General features: G+C 51.9%; 2 protein-coding genes and 6 non-coding genes across 9 annotated transcripts; 3 read left to right on the top strand and 5 right to left on the bottom strand.

Moving 5' to 3' along the window:
• The first annotated feature begins 1,482 nt into the window (after positions 1-1,482).
• On the top strand, positions 1,483-4,491 carry MRPL58 (mitochondrial ribosomal protein L58). Its single transcript, XM_074847574.1, has 6 exons — positions 1,483-1,662; positions 2,023-2,059; positions 2,922-2,981; positions 3,610-3,692; positions 3,800-3,969; positions 4,259-4,491. The coding sequence occupies exons 1-6, from the start codon at positions 1,501-1,503 to the stop codon at positions 4,341-4,343; spliced, it is 597 nt and encodes a 198-aa protein (XP_074703675.1). The 5' UTR covers positions 1,483-1,500; the 3' UTR covers positions 4,344-4,491.
• Positions 4,492-5,082: 591 nt separating this feature from the next.
• Positions 5,083-5,155, top strand: TRNAR-UCU (transfer RNA arginine (anticodon UCU)). The gene has a single exon. It is a non-coding gene; the product is annotated as a tRNA-Arg (tRNA).
• An 815-nt stretch (positions 5,156-5,970) lies between these two features.
• TRNAR-CCU (transfer RNA arginine (anticodon CCU)) lies at positions 5,971-6,043 on the bottom strand. Its single transcript has one exon. It is a non-coding gene; the product is annotated as a tRNA-Arg (tRNA).
• Positions 6,044-6,504: 461 nt separating this feature from the next.
• TRNAR-CCU (transfer RNA arginine (anticodon CCU)) lies at positions 6,505-6,577 on the top strand. The gene has a single exon. It is a non-coding gene; the product is annotated as a tRNA-Arg (tRNA).
• A 480-nt stretch (positions 6,578-7,057) lies between these two features.
• On the bottom strand, positions 7,058-7,130 carry TRNAR-UCG (transfer RNA arginine (anticodon UCG)). Its single transcript has one exon. It is a non-coding gene; the product is annotated as a tRNA-Arg (tRNA).
• A 3,445-nt stretch (positions 7,131-10,575) lies between these two features.
• TRNAR-CCU (transfer RNA arginine (anticodon CCU)) lies at positions 10,576-10,648 on the bottom strand. Its single transcript has one exon. It is a non-coding gene; the product is annotated as a tRNA-Arg (tRNA).
• Positions 10,649-10,877: 229 nt separating this feature from the next.
• On the bottom strand, positions 10,878-10,950 carry TRNAR-UCG (transfer RNA arginine (anticodon UCG)). The gene has a single exon. It is a non-coding gene; the product is annotated as a tRNA-Arg (tRNA).
• Positions 10,951-17,470: 6,520 nt separating this feature from the next.
• ATP5PD (ATP synthase peripheral stalk subunit d) lies at positions 17,471-21,152 on the bottom strand. 2 transcript variants are annotated; one of them, XM_074846927.1, is made up of 6 exons: positions 21,054-21,152; positions 20,577-20,707; positions 19,828-19,924; positions 18,877-18,948; positions 17,807-17,869; positions 17,471-17,672 (listed from the first exon to the last, which is right to left on the bottom strand). In XM_074846927.1, exons 2-6 carry the CDS (start codon positions 20,696-20,698, stop codon positions 17,541-17,543), a joined length of 486 nt encoding a protein of 161 aa, XP_074703028.1. In that variant the 5' UTR covers positions 20,699-20,707; positions 21,054-21,152; the 3' UTR covers positions 17,471-17,540. The 2 variants fall into 2 exon arrangements, with proteins under 2 accessions (XP_074703028.1, XP_074703029.1); XM_074846928.1 differs by lacking the exon at positions 21,054-21,152 and adding an exon at positions 20,967-21,046.
• Between the last annotated feature and the right edge of the window lie 26 nt (positions 21,153-21,178).

Below are 21,178 nucleotides of genomic sequence, written 5' to 3' on the forward strand. Positions count from 1 at the left end.
ACCCATCCCTCTGGCTACAAATCACAAACGTTTACCTGTTCCCTGTTAGAAATTAAGGTCACCAGATGGCATGGTTTGTCTCTGACAGTTCTGTTTTTTTCCTTAAAGCATTCTGTTTTCAGCTGAGTTTGGATGGGGGAAGCAGAGCAGAAGAACCACAGGACACTGAGATTCAATTAAAAAAAAAGCGTGGAGCCCTCCTTGGCCCCCGAGCGCTGCTCAGCTGCAGTCAGGGCACACTGACCACCAACATTCAGGACTTGCTCCTTTCCCAAGGACTGAGTTTCCTGATTCTGCACTGATTATCTAGATGGGACCCAGCTCAGATCCTTAATCACACACTGTCTTTGTATCAACTTCAAAATACCTATTTTTACTTCACCCACAGTTTTAAACAAAAGATCTTCAGCTCCTGTCAAAACACCAGAGTAAATGACAGCCCCATCCCTGCCTGTGCATTTTCCTACTGCCAGAAATAGCAATCCCCACCCCTCTCGAATGCACAGGCTCCTTGTCAAGCCAAGCTGGCAGTTCCAACAAGAGTAAGAGCTGAAGGATTTCCACAAGTGCTTCACTCCCCTGCATCCCCCATCTACCTTGGCGTCTCTCTTGCAGACCTGGAAACATGTTTGTGCTGTTCTATCGGCATTCAAAAAAACCCAACTATATATATACACACGTATATATAAAACTTTTTAGCACTCTTGAGCAGATAAAAATCTGAAACCTCCCAGGTGCAAAACCAAGACAGTACATAAAAAATGCTGGATGTATCTTCACTGTTACACCCATCCGTCACTGCTCAGCTTGCAAAGGTGTGGGGTGCAGGCAGGAGCGTGCTGTCCCCCACCGCTGCCTCCACCACAGCGAGCTGGAAGCGACCTGCCCAAACCAGCCCCTGGTACCTGTCCCAGGGTGTCCCACACCCCACACCAGCCCCCCCGCCCCCCCACGGCTCACATCAGGCCACCACTCAGCCACCTCACCCCAGCAACCTCATCCCCAGCCATCCCACCCCCCACCACAGCAGGGCCTGCCTCAGCCCCCACAGAGCCCATCTACCCCCAAGCGCCCCACACCCCCCACTCAGCACCCCACAGAGCCCATATACCCCCCCGACCGCATACATCCCCTACACAGTGCCACACAAGACCCCGTGCAGCCTTCCAGACCTCCTATACCCCCCCACGGTGCCCCACAGACCACAAAACGGCCCCCCAGACCTCCTACATCTCCCATTCAACACCCCAGAGACCCCGTGTACCCCCCAGACCTCCTACATCCCTCACTGACATCATACACCCCACAGATCCTATGCACCACCACAGATCCCATACACTTCACAGACCCCACGCAGCCCATATATCCCACACACCCCACCCCACCCGGCCCCCACAGCCCCCCCGCACCGCTGCCCCTGTAGACCCCGCCCCGGAACGCCGGAGCGCGGCCGCCGTTTCTGTGGGGACGCTGTGGCGGGGGCGCACCGCGGGAGCCAAGATGGCGGCGCATACGCTGTGGGGCCTGTGCCGGCCGCGGCTGGGGCTGGGGCTTCTCACCGCCCGGTTCTCGCGGCGGGCCGCCGCCGAGACCGAGTACCGGAGCGCCTACAGCCTGGACAAGCTGTACCCACCGCGGCAGGACGGCGACGCCAGCGCCCCGGTGAGGGGGGGGGGGGGGGGGGGGCTTAATGTCTGAGTGACAGAGCTAGTGGGCGGGGTTTGCGTCAAGGGGCGGTGCCCTCGCGTGTGGGCGTGGCTTGGCACAACGGGCCGCTCTTGCGGGTGGGCGGGGCTTAGCGGGAGGGACGGGGGACTCCGTGGTGGGCGGGGCTTTTAAGGGTGAGGTGTTTACGGTTTGTGGGCGGGGCTTAGATGTGGGCAGGGCTTTAAATGTGATATATTTGTTGTGTGTGGGCGGGGCTTAGTGGGAGGGGCCAGGCCCGAGGAAGCCGGTGGGGCGGCCCTGCCTCCCCCTGGCCTCGCCCCGGCGCCTAACGGGGCACCCCGCCGTCTTTTCCAGGAGCAGCCACAGCCGGCCGTCCTCGACATCCCCATGGGTGAGTCCCCCCCAGAACACACCTGGGCCAAGGTGCTCGGCTGGGCGTGCCCTGGGTTAAGTGCCCGCAGGAGGGTTAGGCTCCGGACTACGGAGTCCGTGCTCAATGCACAGAGCTAAACTCAGCGTGAAAGTGCCACCGAGCCACAGCTGTCCTTCAGGCCTGTGTGCTTGTCGTGGTTTAAACCCGGCAGCCAAACACCACGCAGCCACTTGCTCGCCCTTCCCTACCTGGGGAATGGGGGGGAAGAGTTGGAGGGGTAAGGTAAGGAGACTCTCGTAGGTTGAGATAAAAACAATTTAATGATTGAAATAAAATAATAATTATAGTAATGATAGTAATAATAGAATATACAAACGAGGGATGCACAGTGGGATCGCTCACCGCTTGCTGACTGATGCCCGGCCCGTTCACGGCTAGCGATCCCAGAGGAGGGAAATTCCCAAAACTGCAATCCCCAGAGAGGAGAGAGTGCTTCCCGGCCAACTCTCATCTATAGACTGAGCACGACATTACATGATATGGAATATTCCACTGACAAATTTGGGTCTATTGGTCTGGCCGTGCTCCCTCCCAGCTTCTTGCGCATCTGCATGCTAGCAGGACGTGGGAAGTTGAAAAGTCCTTGATTTCTTAGCAACAACCAAAAACATCAGTGTATTATCAACATTCTTCTCATACCAAATCCCATACTGCATCCAAAACACAGCACTGTTCTAGTTAGTGAGAAGAAAAATTAGCTCTATCCCAGCCAAAACCAGGACAGTGCTGCAGCCTGGATCATCCCCGTTCCCTGCTGCCCACTGCAAAACCAGCTGGGAATGTGTCTCCAGGTCAGCACGCTGCTGCTCTTCTCTTCCAGCTCGCCTGACCGTGTCCTACTGCCGGAGCAGTGGCCCTGGCGGACAGCACGTTAATAAAGGTGAGAAAGAGGTTCTCCCACTTTGAAGGAAAAATAATAGTCTTCAGTTGTTTCTCTCTACTTTGTGGTAAAATATTGAGAACTTGAAATTAGAGAGCATCTTTGTGCTGCCTGATGCTAATTTTTCATTATCGTTACCGTACATTTTAACAAAACTCAGTCCTCATTGCTCGCGAGCAGTGGTGACACGTTTGATTCTCCTAGAAACACTCTTACTGGGATCATTGCTGCTACACGTGCCACATGAAACACCACCTCTGTCTGATCTGGTTTCATTGATCAAACATACAACAAGCCAATTGGATTCTGAAACTTCACGGTGCAATAAATTCTCAGCTTAATTCAAATAAACTAAAAATACTTCCTATTCTGCCATTGCCATTAAAAATAAGGTCGCAAGTGACTGGCAATAGCAATAAATACTGTAGTGTCTAGAAAGGCAAATCTCCATAAAACTTTAGAGTTTGTCTTGCAGAGTGGTATGTAAAAGTATAGCAAGGAAAAAAAAAAGTGATCTTTCAGAAAATTAATTCTGGAATCATCCTGTGTTCAAAGCCAGCAGTGAACAGACTGAATTATCTCATAAATAGCCATTACATTGAAAAAAAGATCCTGTTTTTCCTCCCAGTGAATACCAAGGCAGAAGTTCGGTTCCACCTGGCATCAGCAGACTGGATTCCGGAAGCTGTGAGACAAAAAATGGCATCAATGGTAACTACCCCTCCACTTCCAGCCAAGGTTTAAATGTCACACTTTCAGACAGAACGTGACAGGTCTAACGAGGTTTCAGTGATCACATCACGTTTTCCCCTCTTTAGCACAGGAATAAGATAAACCGAGACGGTGAGCTGATTGTGAACTCTGAAGCGAGTCGCTACCAAATGAGGAATCTGGCAATTTGTTTAGAAAAAATCAGAACCATGGTCACGGAGGCTACCGAGACGCCCAAGGTGGTGTCTAAGGAGACAACACAGAAACTCATAGAGAGGTATCTTTATTGAAATGGCTTTTGTTTGAGATGGATTCAGCTTATGTTATATGATTTAGTTTGCAGCATCTTTAAACATAATCTTCATACTCATTTGGATTTCCTTTTTTAAAAAAAAAAAATCACTGGTCCATTAGATTTTAACTGCTTTCCTGGGTAGCATCCCAAAACCAGGGACTGTTGTTTGTGGACATTTGTGGGCTCATCAAATCTACATTATAACTGTGCTCAAAGTTGAATATTTACATGTTTTCTTTGTACACTAAAAGATCTTTTCGTTTTGTTTTAGGGTGGAAAACATGAACCGTGAACGACTACGACAGAAAAAGATACACTCAAATATAAAGCAGAGCAGGAAGGCAGACTTTGACTGAGAGGAGCAGAGATTGAAGTCCTTGGCATACCGTCTTTTTAAAGAAATGGCACTGGCAGCTGTAAATGATGCTAAACTCATGAGCTATATTGAATAAAAATGGTCTAAAAGTGTAAATAAAAATATTTAACATCTGCTTTTGAACATAATGATATAACATGACAGCCTGTCAATCCTTTTGCACAAAAATTACTGTTCATGTTTGAGAAAGACAAAAATCTGAATTTTTTAGTTAGCTTTTTTTTTAAAAAAATTCTTTGTGTCCTGCATCCAGCCCTCTGCTCTGTGAGAGCACCCTCTGCTGCTGAACACAAAAGCAGCATTAGGTTTCTGGGGAAAGAAAGGAAAAAGTAAAAGCAGTCTTTATATATCTAAGTAGCAAATAGAGTATTCACTGTTTCCAGCACTTTCCTTACATTTTAGTTGATTTTTCCCTAACCAAAAAAAGTGCATGTCATTTTCTAAAGTCATGGCAGCAATTTGACAGGAGGAAGTTGCTCTCTGTTAGCACTAAAGGACAGAAACCACCCTGTAAGTGCAGGAGGCCTCTGGCCCTTGAGGTAGAACAGCAAAAAACCTCCGGCTGGGTCTTGCAGGCTGCAAGAATCACTCGTTAGTGGACCCTGTTTAAACAGAACAAAGTTTTGCAGTGTAATGTGGATTTCAGCACTGTCAGATTAATTCACTGGTGGGGGGGTCTCAAAGATACGGAAATTACCCTTTTTTCACCTTTTCACAGGGCCCCAGTGGCCTAATGGATAAGGCACTGGCCTTCTAAGTCAGGGATTGTGGGTTCGAGTCCCACCTGGGGTGAGGAGAGATGGTTCTGTTTTAGGCAAAAACCCAAATCAGAGGAAAGTGCTCTCTGCTGGGTTGCACTGGGGCACAGCAGGGTGTGTGGGGCTCTGCTACAGGCAGTGCACAGTTCCCTTTGGAAGGGAGGACTTTAGAGCTCACCCCTTACACAGCCCAGATCAGCATTTATATCTGCAAAGCTCAGAGAGCTCAAATCCCACATCCTTCCCAAAACAGGCTGCCTGGGGGGTGGAGGAGCACACCAATGCATCCTGACTTCCCTCCCAGAAAACTCTGCCCCAGACTGGCCGCCTCCACCTCCCCATCACACCCTGCCCACCAAGGGCAGCAGAGGTAATAATTTTTCTCCTGCCTAAAGCTTTTCTGCATGGGAGAGGGGTGGCTGCCAGCTCCCCTTCTCACAGGCAAAGGTGTCTGCAAGCTCCTGGCCCTTACAAGCAAGGGGGGTGTCACTGCTCCAGACATATTTCTGACACTGAAAGTCGTCACATGAACATCAATTGCGACAGCAACAACCTCCCATGACCAGGAGAACTCACTGCCCCCTATCACCTACTGCTCAGGTGTCCCTCTTCAGATTTTACAGTAAGATTTGCAAAATTTAGCTTAAAACCAGCACATGACACCAAGGTTTGGAGGAGCTGGACATTTTGGGGAGGTAAAAGCATGTTTCAAGGTTCTACCTGTTTATACACCAACAAACCCCATAGTCGGGATACCTGGGTCAGGGTGCCCCGGCAGCGCCCTAGAAGGGGGTGAATCGCCCCGAACTGCAGCAGCGACCCCCCCCAACAGCCGGAGGAGAAAAGACTCACCCCAGATGGGACTCGAACCCACAATCCCTGGCTTAGGAGGCCAGTGCCTTATCCATTAGGCCACTGGGGCTGCGCATAAATGTATTTTTGGTGCCGTAACTTAACTCTCTGATGGCCAGAGGGGAGCGTGGCCGTGGCGTGCAGGCAGGGGGGGTTTCACGCAGCCCCCGGAGCATCCCCCGGGGCTGAACGTCCCCCCGAGGAGCCAGCCCCGGCCCCCACAGGTCTCGCAGCTCCCCTCCCTCCATCGCCCAGTGAAACCGCCCAGCGCAGCCCCAGCTCCGTGCACAGCCCATGGCGGGGGGCGAGGGGAGCGAGGAGGGGCTGGAGCCCCCGCGTAGAGCCCAGCTCCGCCCTCACCCCGCTCTCCCGCGCCGGCGGGGCGGGAGGGGCCGGTGCCCACCGCCGGTTTTCGGTGCAGTAATTCACCCCCCCGCCCCCCTTCCGAGGCCGCCTCGGGGCCGTTCGCTCCGGACTCCGCGGAAAAACCGCGGGGGGTGCGCAGCAGAGGAGGGGGGTGGCCCTTGCGCGGCCCCAGTGGCCTAATGGATAAGGCACTGGCCTCCTAAGCCAGGGACTGTGGGTTCGAGTCCCACCTGGGGTGACAACCGCCTTTTTCCATACCCCGGCTCTTTGCAACAAAGGGGTGATGTAGAGACCACCACCCCCACCTCGCCCCAGCCCCGCGGTAGCTCACCGGGTGCTCCCTGCAGCGGTGAAAAGCCCCAGCCCGGGCCGCCCCCGCCCTCTTATCCCCCCCCCGGGAACCGGCCCCAGCTGGGGCTGAGCCCCCGCCGCAGCGTGGGGCCGGGCTCTGGTTCGCCTCCACCGCCGGGACAGGGCGCCGTGGGCCGCTGCCTCGACGTGGGGCAGAGCCCCAGGGACACGAACCCCCCCTCCGGTCCCGGGGACCCACAGGGTAAATCCTGCCCTAAAGCTGCCCCCAGCACAGGCACGTATCCGCGAGTTTTGCCCCACGGCTACCCCCGGGGGTGCTCTCACCCCACGGGATATCGATCGCCGTCCCCCCGAGCCTGTGACACGGGGAAATTAAACAATTCGAGGATCTCTCGTGGCTTTAAAACAACCACGGAGGGACTCGAACCCTCAATCTTCTGATCCGAAGTCAGACGCCTTATCCATTAGGCCACGTGGTCCCCCATAACACTGCTCTGGGGACAGTGACACACACGGGGGGGTCCTGGGGGGTCCCTGCCACCCCCTTTGCATCACCCGCACTCCCATTCTTCCCGGGGTTGTGACTGCTCCTCCCGGCCCAACGCTGGCGATGGGAGTGAGCAGGGGGGGTCCCTCCTCCCCCGGGACCCCATAGGGTGCCAGCAGGTCATCGTAACCCCCCCCAGCCTCAGTTTACCCCGTATGTGTGGATGGAGGCTGTGCCGTGCAGGAATCCTGCAGGCTGGAGCAGCGATGTTCCCCTCCTGGCAGCAGCTTCACTCCCGCTGCTCAAGCTGTGCTGCTGAGGATGCCAGCAACTCGGAACACAAATGCAGCCCAAAATGCAAAGAGCAGACACCATCCGGGAGACACCCCCAACACAGAGAAGCTGGGGTCACCCTCCAGCTGCCAGGGGTACACAAGTCCAGGCCTTCCCTGCCATATCCTCACGGAAAGACAAAGTCAAGACTTTTATTCCAGCCGAGGCTGTGTATGAGCCTTAAGCTGGAGGGAAAGCGTGTTTGACTCCTAGGGTCGGGCATTACTGGGGAAGGAAGAAGGATGCAAGGAGAAACGCCATGGGCCTTGTTAAGCTCCTGTTCATTATCAATAACACCTCCTGCATACTCCTCCTGGTGCAGCTTGGCTTCTCCCCAAAACCTTCATTTCTCATCTAATCCTAAAAACGTGTTTCCCAAAGCCAACCGCAGGGCAGGAAGGTATTTTAACCTCTTCTGCAGCCACAGGAGGTTTCAGAGACATGTTGGTTCCTGGGCTACACTCAGCTCAGCTTCAACATGTGTGTCTTTTCCGATGTGTCCAAACAAAAGATGAGTAGAGACATGCTGGAGAGAAAATGCTGCACTAGAAGACTCTACGCTGCGGGTGTGCAAAGCTTCCCAGTATGGCCAGTGGCAGCAGCCAGCAGCCAGTCCAGAGCATGCCAGCAGCTGCCCCAGCTCCACCCACCCCTGGTGCCCCCCAAGAGCTCTCCAAGCCACAGAGACACAGGGGTGTGGGGTGAAAATCCCAGGGGTGTCAGATGGGGAGAGGCCGGTGTGATGAGGGGATGCAGGAGGGCAGTGCCAAGCCAGATGTGGGGTGGGGACAGCGTGATCAAGTGGGTCTGGTGCCTGACTGCAGACCAGGGGGTCTGAGTCCCCCATGGCCGAGTGTCCCTTGGCCCCGGGGCCTCACCCCAGGGTGCAGGCAAGGCTGCAGGAAGCTCCTTGTTGCTGGCAGTGCTTGCCTGCCCTTGCCTAGTGCCAGGGAATTTGCAGCCCTGAGAAAGCCATGTGTCACTGCGGCATTTCCTCCGCGGCTGTTTTCTTCCCTCTCTGCACCCTGGTCCTCACCCACCAGCTGGCAAAGACACTCCCGCTCATAAGAAGCAGCACAGCTTCAGCCTTCTGCTGCTTGAAGCTTAGTGCTCCAGAGGTGGAAGAGGAGAGAAATAGCAGAAACAAACCTTGGTGCCACCCGAGCAAGGCCATTGATGCTGGAAGTCCCTCTGACTACGCAGTGAACCAGCCCAGGCCCCTCAGGATGCTGCCACCAGGACGTCCCAGCAGGAGTGCGGGTACAGCATCTCCAGGAGACGCAAAGAAAACACTGCCTGAAGGAAGCCAAGTGATCAAACACCCCTAAGAGCCATCTAAACTATCCAAACTTGTAAGAAGGGTACAAAAAATGTTTTCTGGCCATGCTTTCATTCAATGGCCCTGAAGCTGGTCACCCTAAGAGGTAGAGGGCAACTGGTCCCAGGTAAAATCAGCCTGGAGACACCCCTTTAGCCCTTTCCCCAGCCCGCAAAGCAGGCAGGGTTTGCTGAGTGGCACAGGGACCTGCAGCTTGGCTGCCTGCGGCTGCTGGTGGCCCAGCACCAGGGGCTTTGACAGGTTTGCTGTTTTCCAGACAGCAGAGTCATTTCCTGCCACCCTAAGAGAGAAAAATTACTTAGAAAGAAACTTCACTTCAGGTTTTACTAGTGTGATATCACCCTGACCGCAGCTGCCTTTTAAATTCCATTAATTGCATAGGAAAAGACCCACCAAGCACCTTTTTAATGCAACAAACCTGAGAACGCATTATCCCAAAGGCACTTACGTGCAAGGACTCTGGTCCCAGGGCAGCACAGCCAAACTGCGTGACCCCAATGACCAGCCCTTTGCGGAGATGCAGTTTCTGGCAGAGGAATAAAGCTTTCTTCCCATTAGAGCTTGTCCTGCTCCAGGAAGAGGTTTACTTGACACCTGTAAGGCAGTCATCCCCCAGCATCAATTGGCTTTTCTGTTGGGGTTACACATCCAGCTGATGATACAGGGAGCAGCTGGAGCGGGTGAAAACGCAGCTGAAATTTCCTGCTCAACCCTGACTCAACACAGACCCAGCTCTGCCCAGATAAGGCCAAATAAACAGCTTTAGCTGCTCTGCTTTTGCACCTGGGACACCTTAAAAGATGTCTGTGCCCAAGCCAGAACCATCCTTTCATTAACACCTCTCCAAAAATCATCCTTCCACCAAAAGGTCCCAGGGCAAAAGCTCAGTAACAGCCTCACATGAGCACTCAGCACGCAGGACCACACAACCGGCTGGATAAAGCATCCACCTTTGCACCAAAACCTGGGGCAGTTTGTAGCTGCTCCTCGTTGCTTCCCTTTCTCATGAGATCTAAATTGGGGCCGCTGGCCATGAGCAGATAACCGCATCATCCCAACAGCACTGTGTGCAGCTCGTGTACAGTGGTTGGTGGCACAGCGAGCAAGCCTGCAGCTACCGTGGGGCTCTCACTGCCCCAAAACACACATCGTGGACCATCCCGACCTTCCTCTTCAGTCTTCCCCACTACAAGCTCTGGCTCCAGCAGCTGCGCTCAGACACGTACATTCAGCAGCGCTGGTTTATTCACACTTCTGGGTTCCCCTGGTGCATTTACCTCACAGAATCATCTCGGCTGGAAAAGACCCTGAAGATCCTCCAGTCCAACCATGAACCTCACACTGACCGTTCTCAACTCCGGCACTGGGTCAACCCAACTCTTCAATCCCTCCAGAGATGGAGACTCCACCCCTGCCCTGGGCAGCCCATTCCAACGCCCAACAACCCCTTCTGCAAAGAAATACTTCCTAAGAGCCAGTCTGACCCTGCCCTGGCGCAGCTTGAGGCCATTCCCTCTTGTCCTATTGCTTATTACTTCGTTAAAGAGACTCATCCAAAGCTCTCTGCACCCTCCTTTCAGGGAGTTGTAGAGGGCCATGAGGTCTCCCCTCAGCCTCCTCTTCTCCAGACTAAACCCCCCCAGTTCCCTCAGCCGCTCCCCATCAGACCTGTGCTCCATACCTCCACCAGCTTCATTGCCCTGCCCCGGCACTAAAACGGCGAGAAGGAGCACGGAAAGGGGCTCGGCAGGGGTAAAAGGGGGCCCACCCCAGATGGGACTCGAACCCACAATCCCTGGCTTAGGAGGCCAGTGCCTTATCCATTAGGCCACTGGGGCTGCGCAGGGCGCGCGCCCCGGCCCGCGGGAACGGCCCCGACCCCCGCCCGCGCCGCGAGGGCCGGTGCTGCGGGGGCGCGCGCGTGACCCCCGCGGGGGTCCGGGGCCGGGCTGGACCGGGAGCGGCGGCGACGCTACGGGACCAACCCCGAGTCCCCCCCGCGCCAAGGGGAAGAGGCGCGAAGGGAGAAAAGCTGGAGCGGGTTTAAAAGGGAGGGGGAAAAAGGGCCGACCACGAAGGGACTCGAACCCTCAATCTTCTGATCCGAAGTCAGACGCCTTATCCATTAGGCCACGCGGTCACTCGAGCTGCAGCCCCCCCAGCGCTGCTGCCAACCCCCAGCATCACCCCCACCCCCCCACACCCCCCCCGGACCCCCGGGGCACCAGCGCCGGAGCCCCCCGGAGCTGGGGGGCGCTGGGACCCCAGAAGACGTGGCCGGGGAAGGGCTGCGTGTTGCCGCGGGCAGGGTGGGGAAACCGAGCGTGGGACCTGCCGGCGCTGCAGCGGGGCAATTGTCCCGCAGCCAGAGCTGGGGGGCTCTGCTGCGGAGAGGCAGAAGCGGGGTGCTGCGCAGATGGGCTCCCGCTGAGCGCCCAAGTCCCCCCATCGCCTTGCCCCCAGTCTCGCAAGTGCCACGCGGGTCCGGCTTCCCTCCCTCCTGTGCTGCAGGAGGGACGTGGCACAGAGCGTGCAGCGGGGCCGAGGGCCTTGCTGCAACGGGACATGGTGGGTACCAAAAGTCTGCAGAACAGGGCAGATTCACAGCTCCCGTGCACTCAAATCCCACCAGCTGCTGGCAGGCGCAAGGGATTGCTGGAGACCAAGTCACCTCTAGCACCGTTCTGGGGGCTCAACGTTGTCTCACCTCTAGTGACACTGTCACCCACCAGCGTAAACCCCTACAACCAACACAGCCCTCAAACCCCAGCACAGTCACCCCTATTTCTCGTGCCCCTTATGTCTGATTCAAAACCTGTCTTATGGCCCATGTGCTTCCCGCCTCCTATCTCAGACACAACCAGTATAATTACCACAGTAATAAGGTGTCATCTATGATGTCCCAGCAGGATGGGACTTTCCAAGCACACAAGAATTGGAGCCGTTATCCCCCGAGGGAACCATCACTTTGAACACCTAGAGGTATCGCTGGAATCACAGCAGAAAAACTAGGCAGTGATAGAGAGGAGGGCAGCTGAGGGAAAGACAGATGGAGATGTAACTTAAAAAGTCTCTGAGCCTTTCATATTAACTGTGAGGACTTGGAGAAGAACCTTGAGAGCACAGGAGATCAACAAGGAGGTAGAAACAGAAAATCAGTGGGTGCATGAAAGGCTCAGTGCTCTGGGAAATGAGGATATACCCTAACGCCTGCAGCCTGGGCTGCTATGGAGCAGGATCAGGCTCAAAGGAGAGCAGCCTCTCCTCTGTCTCCCCGGCATCCCTCACATCACACCAGCACTAATTCCTATTCCATTTCTCTGGGGTTGCAGCAGACTCTCAGCCCTGTAAATGAGACAAGATTTGTTTCTGAGTGGCTCTGGCTCCTTGCCTTTTCTTTGTGGAGACAGGCCCTTTCTCTTCCTCTCCCTCAAATTGTTGAATTTTTTTTAATGACCTTATTTTTCCTTTACCACAACTAAAAGCTGCTCCCAAGAGCCAGCTGAGTGCATCAAACCATTAGCAAATTCTTCCTTCCAATGCAAATAAATACATAAAATATCTAGTTTCTGTTTACAAAATGTCCATCTCTCATTAATAAATATCAAATCAACTTCTACATAACAAATGACGTGTCATGGAACCGTTCATAAGACACACGGTACCATTTGCCTCCTTATTTGGAAGCAGGAGACGATGCAGGGAGCTTTTATAGCTATCCTCACCTTTTCTCTTGGGACAGGTAAGTTCAAGAGCGATAGAAAACTTTGAGGAATTCTGTTCTCAGCGATGGGAGAAGGGATTTGCCTGTGTTAATGATGTTTTTCATATCCACGGCTCCAGCTCCACACCCTTTCTCTTTTGGTACATCTCTCTCTTACAGGTTGAGATCTTGCCTGATCCTTTTCTGATTCAAGTGGAATTTTTTTTCTAGCAGGGGCTGCTCCAGGGTACTTCTGCACCTACTATGATGTTGTTGAGTACCTGAACATTTCCTCTCACAGCAAGCTGCACGCACACATACTGCCCAAGACAAACTCGAAGGAGCCTGTGGAAGTGAAGATGGATTTTATGCTGATGGCTATTCTCTCTGTGGTAAGGACCCAAAATTTCTGTCGAGTCTTTATAACAGAAAGCTGGGCGATTGCTAGATTGCGGTCTGAGTACTCTGCCAGGCAGAAGGCTACAGGGGTGAGAATCAGCTTCTTCCACTTCTTCAGCTTTCTGCTATTTGAAAGCATTTTCAGAAGATCCGGAGTATTTTCTCCCACCTACTTCCAGGAAAAAGTTCAGAGATAGGTTCAGACAAATAGCCTGCTTTATAGCAGGCTCTAAAAATAAGCCTGTGGAGTGCCTGAACTGAACAATGCATTTGCAGGGCACTGGCAAGTAAACTTAACAATAATCTTTTTTTTTTTTTAAACCGTTGAACCATGTGCTCCCACTCTTCAGCCGTAGGACCAAGATCACTGAGCTCTCCTGAGTCGAGTTTCTGCACTCTGTGCTGTCCACTGCAAGAGCAACGGGGGAGAGCTGCTGGGCTCTGCATTGGATGTATCTAAGAAAATCAGCTAAACATCTTTCTTTTTGTTTCACCAGGTGGAAAAGCTCCAGACAGTCACTTTTTACTTCGTGCTGAACCTGGTAGGTCCTTTGAGAGCGTTTCTCTCCTTGTGATGCACAGCACGATGGCTGGTGACAAGCCCGACACTCATATGTCTCCTGCAACTTCTTCCCCCAGGAGTGGGAAAACACTTTTGTAGGCTGGGACCCGCAGGATTTCTGTAACATTTCCAAAATCATTCTGCCAAAGGATGCGTATTGGTCTCCCCCCATCTTCATTTTAGAGCGGTAGGTTCCCCTTTCATTTTTATTCACTGGCTTAAGAGAAATACAATGGATGCAAACTGCTGGTATTATTGTAGGAAATGGGATAAACTCATATGGTTAAAAGTTGTTCCCATGAGCTCTCTGTAACTAAAAACCTTGTAATTTAGATTAATGGTGACCACAGTTTATACAAAGCACTTTGTGGCTCTGTAACGCTGTAACATCTCCAGAAATGTCCCATCTGGGCTGTAGTTAAAGCTGAGGAAGCAGCAGAGACCAGCAACATCGTGGAATGGAATGACCCTTAGCGGTTTGTTGTAAGAGACAGGACAGAGGACTGTGGGTCTGCCGGAGGGATGGGCACCGCCGCTCTCCGGCTGGGGGGGAGGAGGGGGAGGCAGCTCTGCAGCACAGCAGAGCCAGCAACAAGCCCTTGCCCCGGGTGAGAGTGGGAAGCAGAGAGGAGGGAACGAGGAGTTTCTCTTAGGAGATGCAGAGCTACTACAAACCTTAGTCCAGAGGCACTCACCAGTCCTTCTTCAAGCCCCAGATTTCCTCTCCTCACTGCTACACCCTGTGGCTGGGTGACAACGCAGAGCCCTCCTGAAAGGATGCTTAGAGCCCAGGCTTTTGTGGGACTGAGGAGCATTGCAGCCTCTTGGAGCTTGGTCACTCTCCTCTTTTGTTTCTTCCAGAGTGAACGGACAAAACTCGAACTTGGATTATATGGCTGTCATGCACAACGGCACCTTCAACTTCACCCAGCCCTTCCAGGTTACCTTAACATGCAGCTTGATGATCTTCAAGTTTCCCTTTGACACCCAGACATGCAACCTGAGCATAGCTTCATTTCTCTACTCAGGTACAGCAGCAAGCTGGGTTTTACCACAGCTGGGCTAAATTTGAAGGAGATAGACCCTGGCTAACCCCTGGGTTCCCTTAGCAGCACCACACTCTCACACTGGGTTAGCAGGGTTGAGGTGATGTAACACCAGGGAAAATGAGCTAAAACACTGTCATTCTGTTTTGGCATGTTTCCCAGCAACATCTCCGGAAACATCTGGATGTTCTGTGGCAAGTCCCTCCCAGGATTGGTCTCTACAGACCAAGAGACCAGGAGGCTTCCTGCAACAAGGCTATTTGCTCACATACAATTTTGCGGGACTGATCTTTAAACATACCTGAAACCCATGGAAACAAGAGGAAATTAAGGACAGTTTCAGGGACCCAAACTGCAGAGTCCATCCCAATGGGAAGGGTTGAAAAATAAGCAGAGGTGACACAAAACCCTCCAGCTCCTATCTGCAGAGGACAACTGTCCTAATTCACCAGAGATTTCCCCTCTGATCCACATGTCCAGGGGTCCAGCCAAGTCTCTTTACCGGAGTCCTTTTTAATTTCTCCCTGATGGGCTAAGGATCCCCAGCAGTGCAAGAAACATTGCCTTTCCTCATTTACATGCACCCTTGGTTGGGAGGAAAAGGGAAAGGAAATAACTGACCTCTAACAAATACCTAAATTCTGCAACTTCTCTCTTCCTCTGCCTCCTGCCCAAGCAGTAACAGACCTTGTCATGAAGACGAGACAGACACCAGCCGAGATCATAAGAGACAGCCAGAGTTACTTCCTAACTGATGGAGAATGGAAGTTCACCAACCTGAGCATCATTGAACATTTAGAAGAGCAGGATGGTGAACACTTTCCTGTGGTCACCTATGTGGTACTGCAGTATTTTCATACTATATTGCACTGATTTGCCACCAAAAAGAAAAAAGTATGAAACAAGATAATTTTCTACATTGGGGAACAAGCATTCGCCCAACACAGTAAGTTATCTCCTGCTCACCTAAATTTTGTCCACCTTCTTCAACAGATTTCCATGGAGAGACGACCCACTCTGTATGTTTTGAACCTGATCCTCCCAACATGCGCCCTGTATCTGCTGGATATGGCTGTGTTGTTTGGACCCAGCTCTCTCGAGGAGAAAATCAGTTTCCAGATTGCCATCATCCTTGGCAGCTCCATGTTAGCTGTGATTCTCAACAACATCCTCCCAACTTCCTCCAACAAACCACCTGTAATAGGTACTCATTATTTATTGAATAAAAACTGATTTTTACACACGTATCAACACTAAAGAAGGTCTTTGGGAGTTTATGGACATGTTCATGAACACTGAAGGCATGAACAGCTAAGCTTTATCAGCTTGCTGGAGTTAGAAATTTCCCCCCTTCCCCAGCAGGCAACTGAATGCAGACAGGATTACATTCGAGAAAATTATGGCAATTATCACAGGCTCTCTTTGTTTTCATACTGTTCTGCAGTGGTATTCTTCTTAGGCACCTTCCTGCTCATGATCATGGCTGTGTTGGACACCTTCTTCCTGTTGCACCAGCAGCACAAATCCCTGCGCTTAGACAAGATTCTCAGAAGCTTCCAGCAAGGTAAAACCACCCATAACCTCTTTAACAAGTAGGTTTGGTGCGTTTTACCGCACGTTCATTGGAGCAAGGGTGGGTTTCCTCAGGGCAACCACTGCCCCGGGCAGTTATTGGTCATGGTAGCCACCCACCAAGCCCCTATTTGCTCTTCACAGACGGGCACGCCGAGCTGGCGCTGAGAGCCATGAACCAGACCACAAAACACCTCGCCAAGGAAGGCGCCCAACTGCTGAACCTTCCCAAGAAGGCCCAGGGCAAAGGGCAGCCAGCCAAGCCCCACCCGCAACCGCAGGAGCAGGACCTATTTCTGCTAGTTCTGGAGAAGGTGCTTCTCTACAGTCACTTCTTTCTGTCCCTGTTTTTTTTTGCTATTATTTCTATAAAATGGAGCAGCTAGAGACCAGCTCTGCACAGTGCTAATTCTGTTGTTCTCCACTGTATCGCATCTAATCCCTCCACTGTGATTTTTTTTCCTGCTTGATCCATAGAGCTGCAGCTGTTTCAGTTGCCTAAATAAAATTAAAAACCCAAACCTCCAGGGCACAAGATCTGCATGCTTGGTGCTTTGTACTCTAGTTCAGTAGAACTATGTATGTTCTTAAATTCTTCTGTGGGCTAGCAAGGTATATGAATAAAACAATCATGAAATCTGGGGATAATACCTTCATTCTATCCATCTATAATTCTTAGCACAGACATGACAACAGGAAAGGGGATTAATGCCCTTCTCTTATGGAGAAGTTTCCATTATGGGGAAAGGTGTTTAAGAATTCCACCTCATAATTAAATGAAACAATGCAAGTCTGGAGCATTTGTACTACTGTTTCTGTGAGTTTCAGTGAGATCCTCATCATTCAGAAACCTGGGACAGAAAGAATAGGATCACCAGGATTAAAGGGGTGATACTTGGGATGTTCTAAAAAAATTTTTTAAATCTTATTTTTTTTAAAGGTATCTCGACATAGCTACACTCCTCTAACTCCTTTTGCAATTGGCTGCACCTAAACCATCACAATCAGCCTAGAAAACAGCCCCAGACCTCTGCCTGTAGAATGCATCTCCCACTGCACCACAGATCACTACTAGATACACTCCAGCCCAGTAAAACGTTTCACTTGTAAGCAACCATTTGCCTGCAATGGCAGAAGAGCTACATTCCCTGCACCGTGTGGCTACACAGGCCAACAGATGGTTTATCTGCATTACGGGAGATGCAGTAAGATTCGGTTTGATCAACAGGTCTACCTGGGATCTTGGTCCTTGCTACAAAAATAAGCTCACAGGTAGAAAAGACAAAATCCAGGAAAAGCGGGCTGTTTGCACGTTAGTGTATTGTTCCACGTTTCTCAAAACCTTGCAACCTCATGTCTGAGATCTAAGCCACAGACAGCAGGGAAAGTACTTTATTTAAAAGATCAGAGAGTCTGACAGTCGTTAGACAAACTGCTTCCAGACAAGTTTACAGATCAGCAATGGGTCTGTGGGGCCAGTACGGGTATTTCTCCTTGTCCAGTTTGGTTTCAGGGAAGGCTTCATGCAAGTCTTCAAATGTCATCTGTTCAAAGGGAATCATGTTTCTCAGCGTCTGAAGCTTGAAGTGGGAGCAGAGACAAACACGTTACAAGTCACTCATCATCAAGAAAGAGCAAAGCACACACAAGTAAGAACGAGGTGTGTGCCAGGCTGGGTTAAAGAGAACATTCACCAAGCAAAGTCCAGACTTACTCGTTGCTCATACTGGACAATACGAGCTTTGGAAGCCTGCACGTATTCAGCGGTGCTCTTTGCCTGCAGGAAAGCAGAGGACGTGGTGAATATGGTTATGATAAAGACAGTGACCTAGAGTGAACCTGCAACCCCATGCTTTAAGTTAGCATTCAAATTTATCATCATTACACTAGGTAAGTGGACTGAATCTTAATCAAACCCCAAACAGCCGCACCCAGCCTCCTGCTCAGCCAAAAGCTAGAGACACATATGTGAGAGACTGAAATGTCCTATGACTGCCTCAAAGCTTGCTTGTGTCTGTGCAAACCTCCAAGAGAAGCTGCTGCGGCCTGTGAATTGGTCTGGGGGATGTGTGTATTGAAGGATTAGTCCCCCCACTTCCTTGCTGTGCATTGTCAGGACTCTTTAGACAAGCCTCAAAGGGGCAGAGGTGTGCTGAGCTGGCCCCATCCTGTAGCCGTTTGTGGCTCTATTGTGTAGGCCAGACTCCATGCATGCATTGCTAACGAACTGACAAGAGGCAAAGGTTCCTGCCCTGAAGCCAGATGCAACAAAACCTGTTGGACCAGAGAAAAAAAAAAAACCTAAAGGCGAGCAGATATGCTAATCAGCGGATACGATGAACTTAAAAAGGCAGCAGAAAATTTTGCTCAGTGTGCATCCCCCATCGAAGCCAGATCCGTGTGCACCCACCACCGAAGAACTGAAGACTGAGGACCAACGGGACGCCGCTGGATCCATGGTGGTGACTATTCTTGCAGCCCTATCCCACATCCTTGCTTTATTTCTGTCTTTTCCTTCCATTCTGTCCTATCGCTACCCCTCTTCACTTCTTTAATAATAAAAACCTGTTCTGGGTATATGGCATTTGACCTCGTTTGTATCTTAATCTGCTCCTGGGATCGTATTGAAACCTCCCCCGACACTGCATCAGGACAACGTACGCAGACCAGAGCCATGCTCCAGCTCAGGCTGCCCTGCCTGCGCAGATGCACATACAGAACACCCCTTCCCTCTCACAGGAGTCAGAGACAACGCCAGCATTAGGGAACAGTTTAAACACTTACAGCTTCCTTCTCTTGGGCATCAATTTTGGCAGTTTGTGTATCCACTGGCTCAGGAACCTTTAGTGCACTGAACTGCAAATCAAAAGAGAAAATTTTTATATGGTTTGTTTGATTGAAACAGTCCTTCACACCAAGGTTATTTTCCCTGTCAGCAGGGGAGCATTCCCTCCTTTCTTCCTAGGATATGCTCACAACCATGTCAGTTAAGGGGCTTTCTAAAACCGATCACTGCAGCTTGGCTGTGTCCTTCACAAGTAGCACTGCTCACCTGTGAGCTTAAAGCAATCTATCCTGTACTGCATGCCACCACCAGGACACGTAATACTACACACATTCATCACAGCACTGTAAAGAGCAAAGCACAGCATTGTAAGGAAGCAAGAAAGTCTAATACCAAAGACTTATCATATCACAGATTTATTTCCCCCAAGACAGAGTTCCCAGATCTATCTGAGGTTGGGTGGGTTCTCCCAGCCTTGGGAGGCCAATTTTCATAGTGCCAGGGACACGTGTCCTTCAGCAAAAGCCTCACTTGTGCTTTTCAATCCCTGCTTATAAAAAGGATGGCAACCCCTGCACGCATCCACGAGCTTCACACATTTCACAGTGTGCAGAGCCACACTTGCCAGCTTCTTCCATTCTGTTAGAGAAATATTTCATACGTTTGCTTCAGGAGAGGCACTACCCGAATGCACTCCTGCAGCCAAAATAATTTATCAAGTTTTCTTTCACCAACTTTCTCACTGTACAGTGCCACAGGTTTCCTCCTGAAAGACAGCACTGAAGTGACCTCCTCCAGGTTAGTGACACTGATCTGCAGGATGCAAAGCTGGGGTACCTCCTAGCTAAAACCAACCTCCTCTGCCAATTCTGGTATTTTCCTCTCAACACCAGAGACATTCCCCATTTAAACCCTCCAAAGAGCAATATCCAGCTGACAGAGAGACTGACCTTCTTCTGAAACTCATCCACCATGCCGGCTTTAGCAACAGCAGCCTTGTAGTGAGCCCAGTCGATGGCCGGGGGCTTCTCTGGCAGGGCAGCCAACCTAAAGAGATGGAAGAGAGCAGTCACAGCCAGGGCCAGAAGTAACCTTGCGCTATCATTTGCTCTCTGCCACAGTTCCTTTCCAGACTATCAACAGAGCCTGCTCAGTTTATTTTAAATATTCTCAGGTCCGTCACTAAGAAGCAGTGCTGAACCATGTCCGCAAATCCCTCTGCCCTTGGAACAAACTTCTCTATACAGACATGAAGAGTTCAGCCTGCAGCCCTGCCCCACTTCAAACTACTACACAGCATCTCTGGGTGCAGCCCTGTTAGAAAGGATTGGGCGGGTTTCACAATACCGAGCTAGAGGCAATCAGCAATACCAACCGTAATAAGCCCACATTTGTATCAAGCAGCAGACACTGAATTTGAGAAGACTCGTGAATTTGTACAGCATTTAACAGACTAACAAAGCCTGCAAAGTGTTTGAACGTGCCAAAGCAAACTGCTTTCACAGAACTGCTTTTTTATGTTGCAGCTACTGTTTTACTCTGGGGAGGATTAAGTAAAGACAATTTGCCAGTAAAAGCCACCAGCTGTCTTGAAGGTGACCTGTTTTAATACCTATCAGGACACTCTGCAAATCCAGTTACCGACGCGGCTCAACCCCGTACCACAAAGGGTTCAGCTGTCCCACACGCTGACACTCACCGGGCTGACAGCGCGTCGCTGCGGGTTTTCAGGGCGTTGAACATGGCTCTCTGGTTGGGGGGCACCCTCTCGGCAAAGGCCGCCCAGTCGATGGCCTTGACGGCAGCTCTGCGGCCCGCCATGCTTCCAGGCTGCGCCCAGGAGAGACGGCACCAGGCAGGTTATGCTGGGGGGGAGCGGGCAGGCCCCAGCAACCGCGAGGCTGGGGAGGACGGCTCCGGCCCGGGAGCGCCGGCACCGAGGGGTGAGGGCTGGGGCGGGAGAAGGGACGGACGGACGGACGGACAGCTCCTCAGCCCGGCCCCGCCGCGGCCTCACACCCCCCTCACTCCCCACAACACCCAGGCCCGCCCCAGCCTTTTCCCTCCCTCAGCCCCGGGAATCCCGGACCTCTCTTCCCGGTTCTCCAGCCAGTCCCCGTCCCCAGGGCCCCTTCCCAGCCCACCCGGCCCCGCCGCGGCGTCTCCCCGCTCTCACCTTCACTGACCGCCACCGCCGTCCCCGGGCGCTGACGCGAGCAGCGCCGGAAGTCCCGCCACCGCCGCCCAATCAGGGCGCAGCTCCACCGGAAGCGCCCTCCCCTTCCCGGTGACGGCCGCTGC

The sequence above is a fragment of the Strix aluco genome, chromosome 21, assembly GCF_031877795.1.
Source record: "Strix aluco isolate bStrAlu1 chromosome 21, bStrAlu1.hap1, whole genome shotgun sequence".
Lineage (NCBI taxonomy): Eukaryota > Metazoa > Chordata > Aves > Strigiformes > Strigidae > Strix > Strix aluco.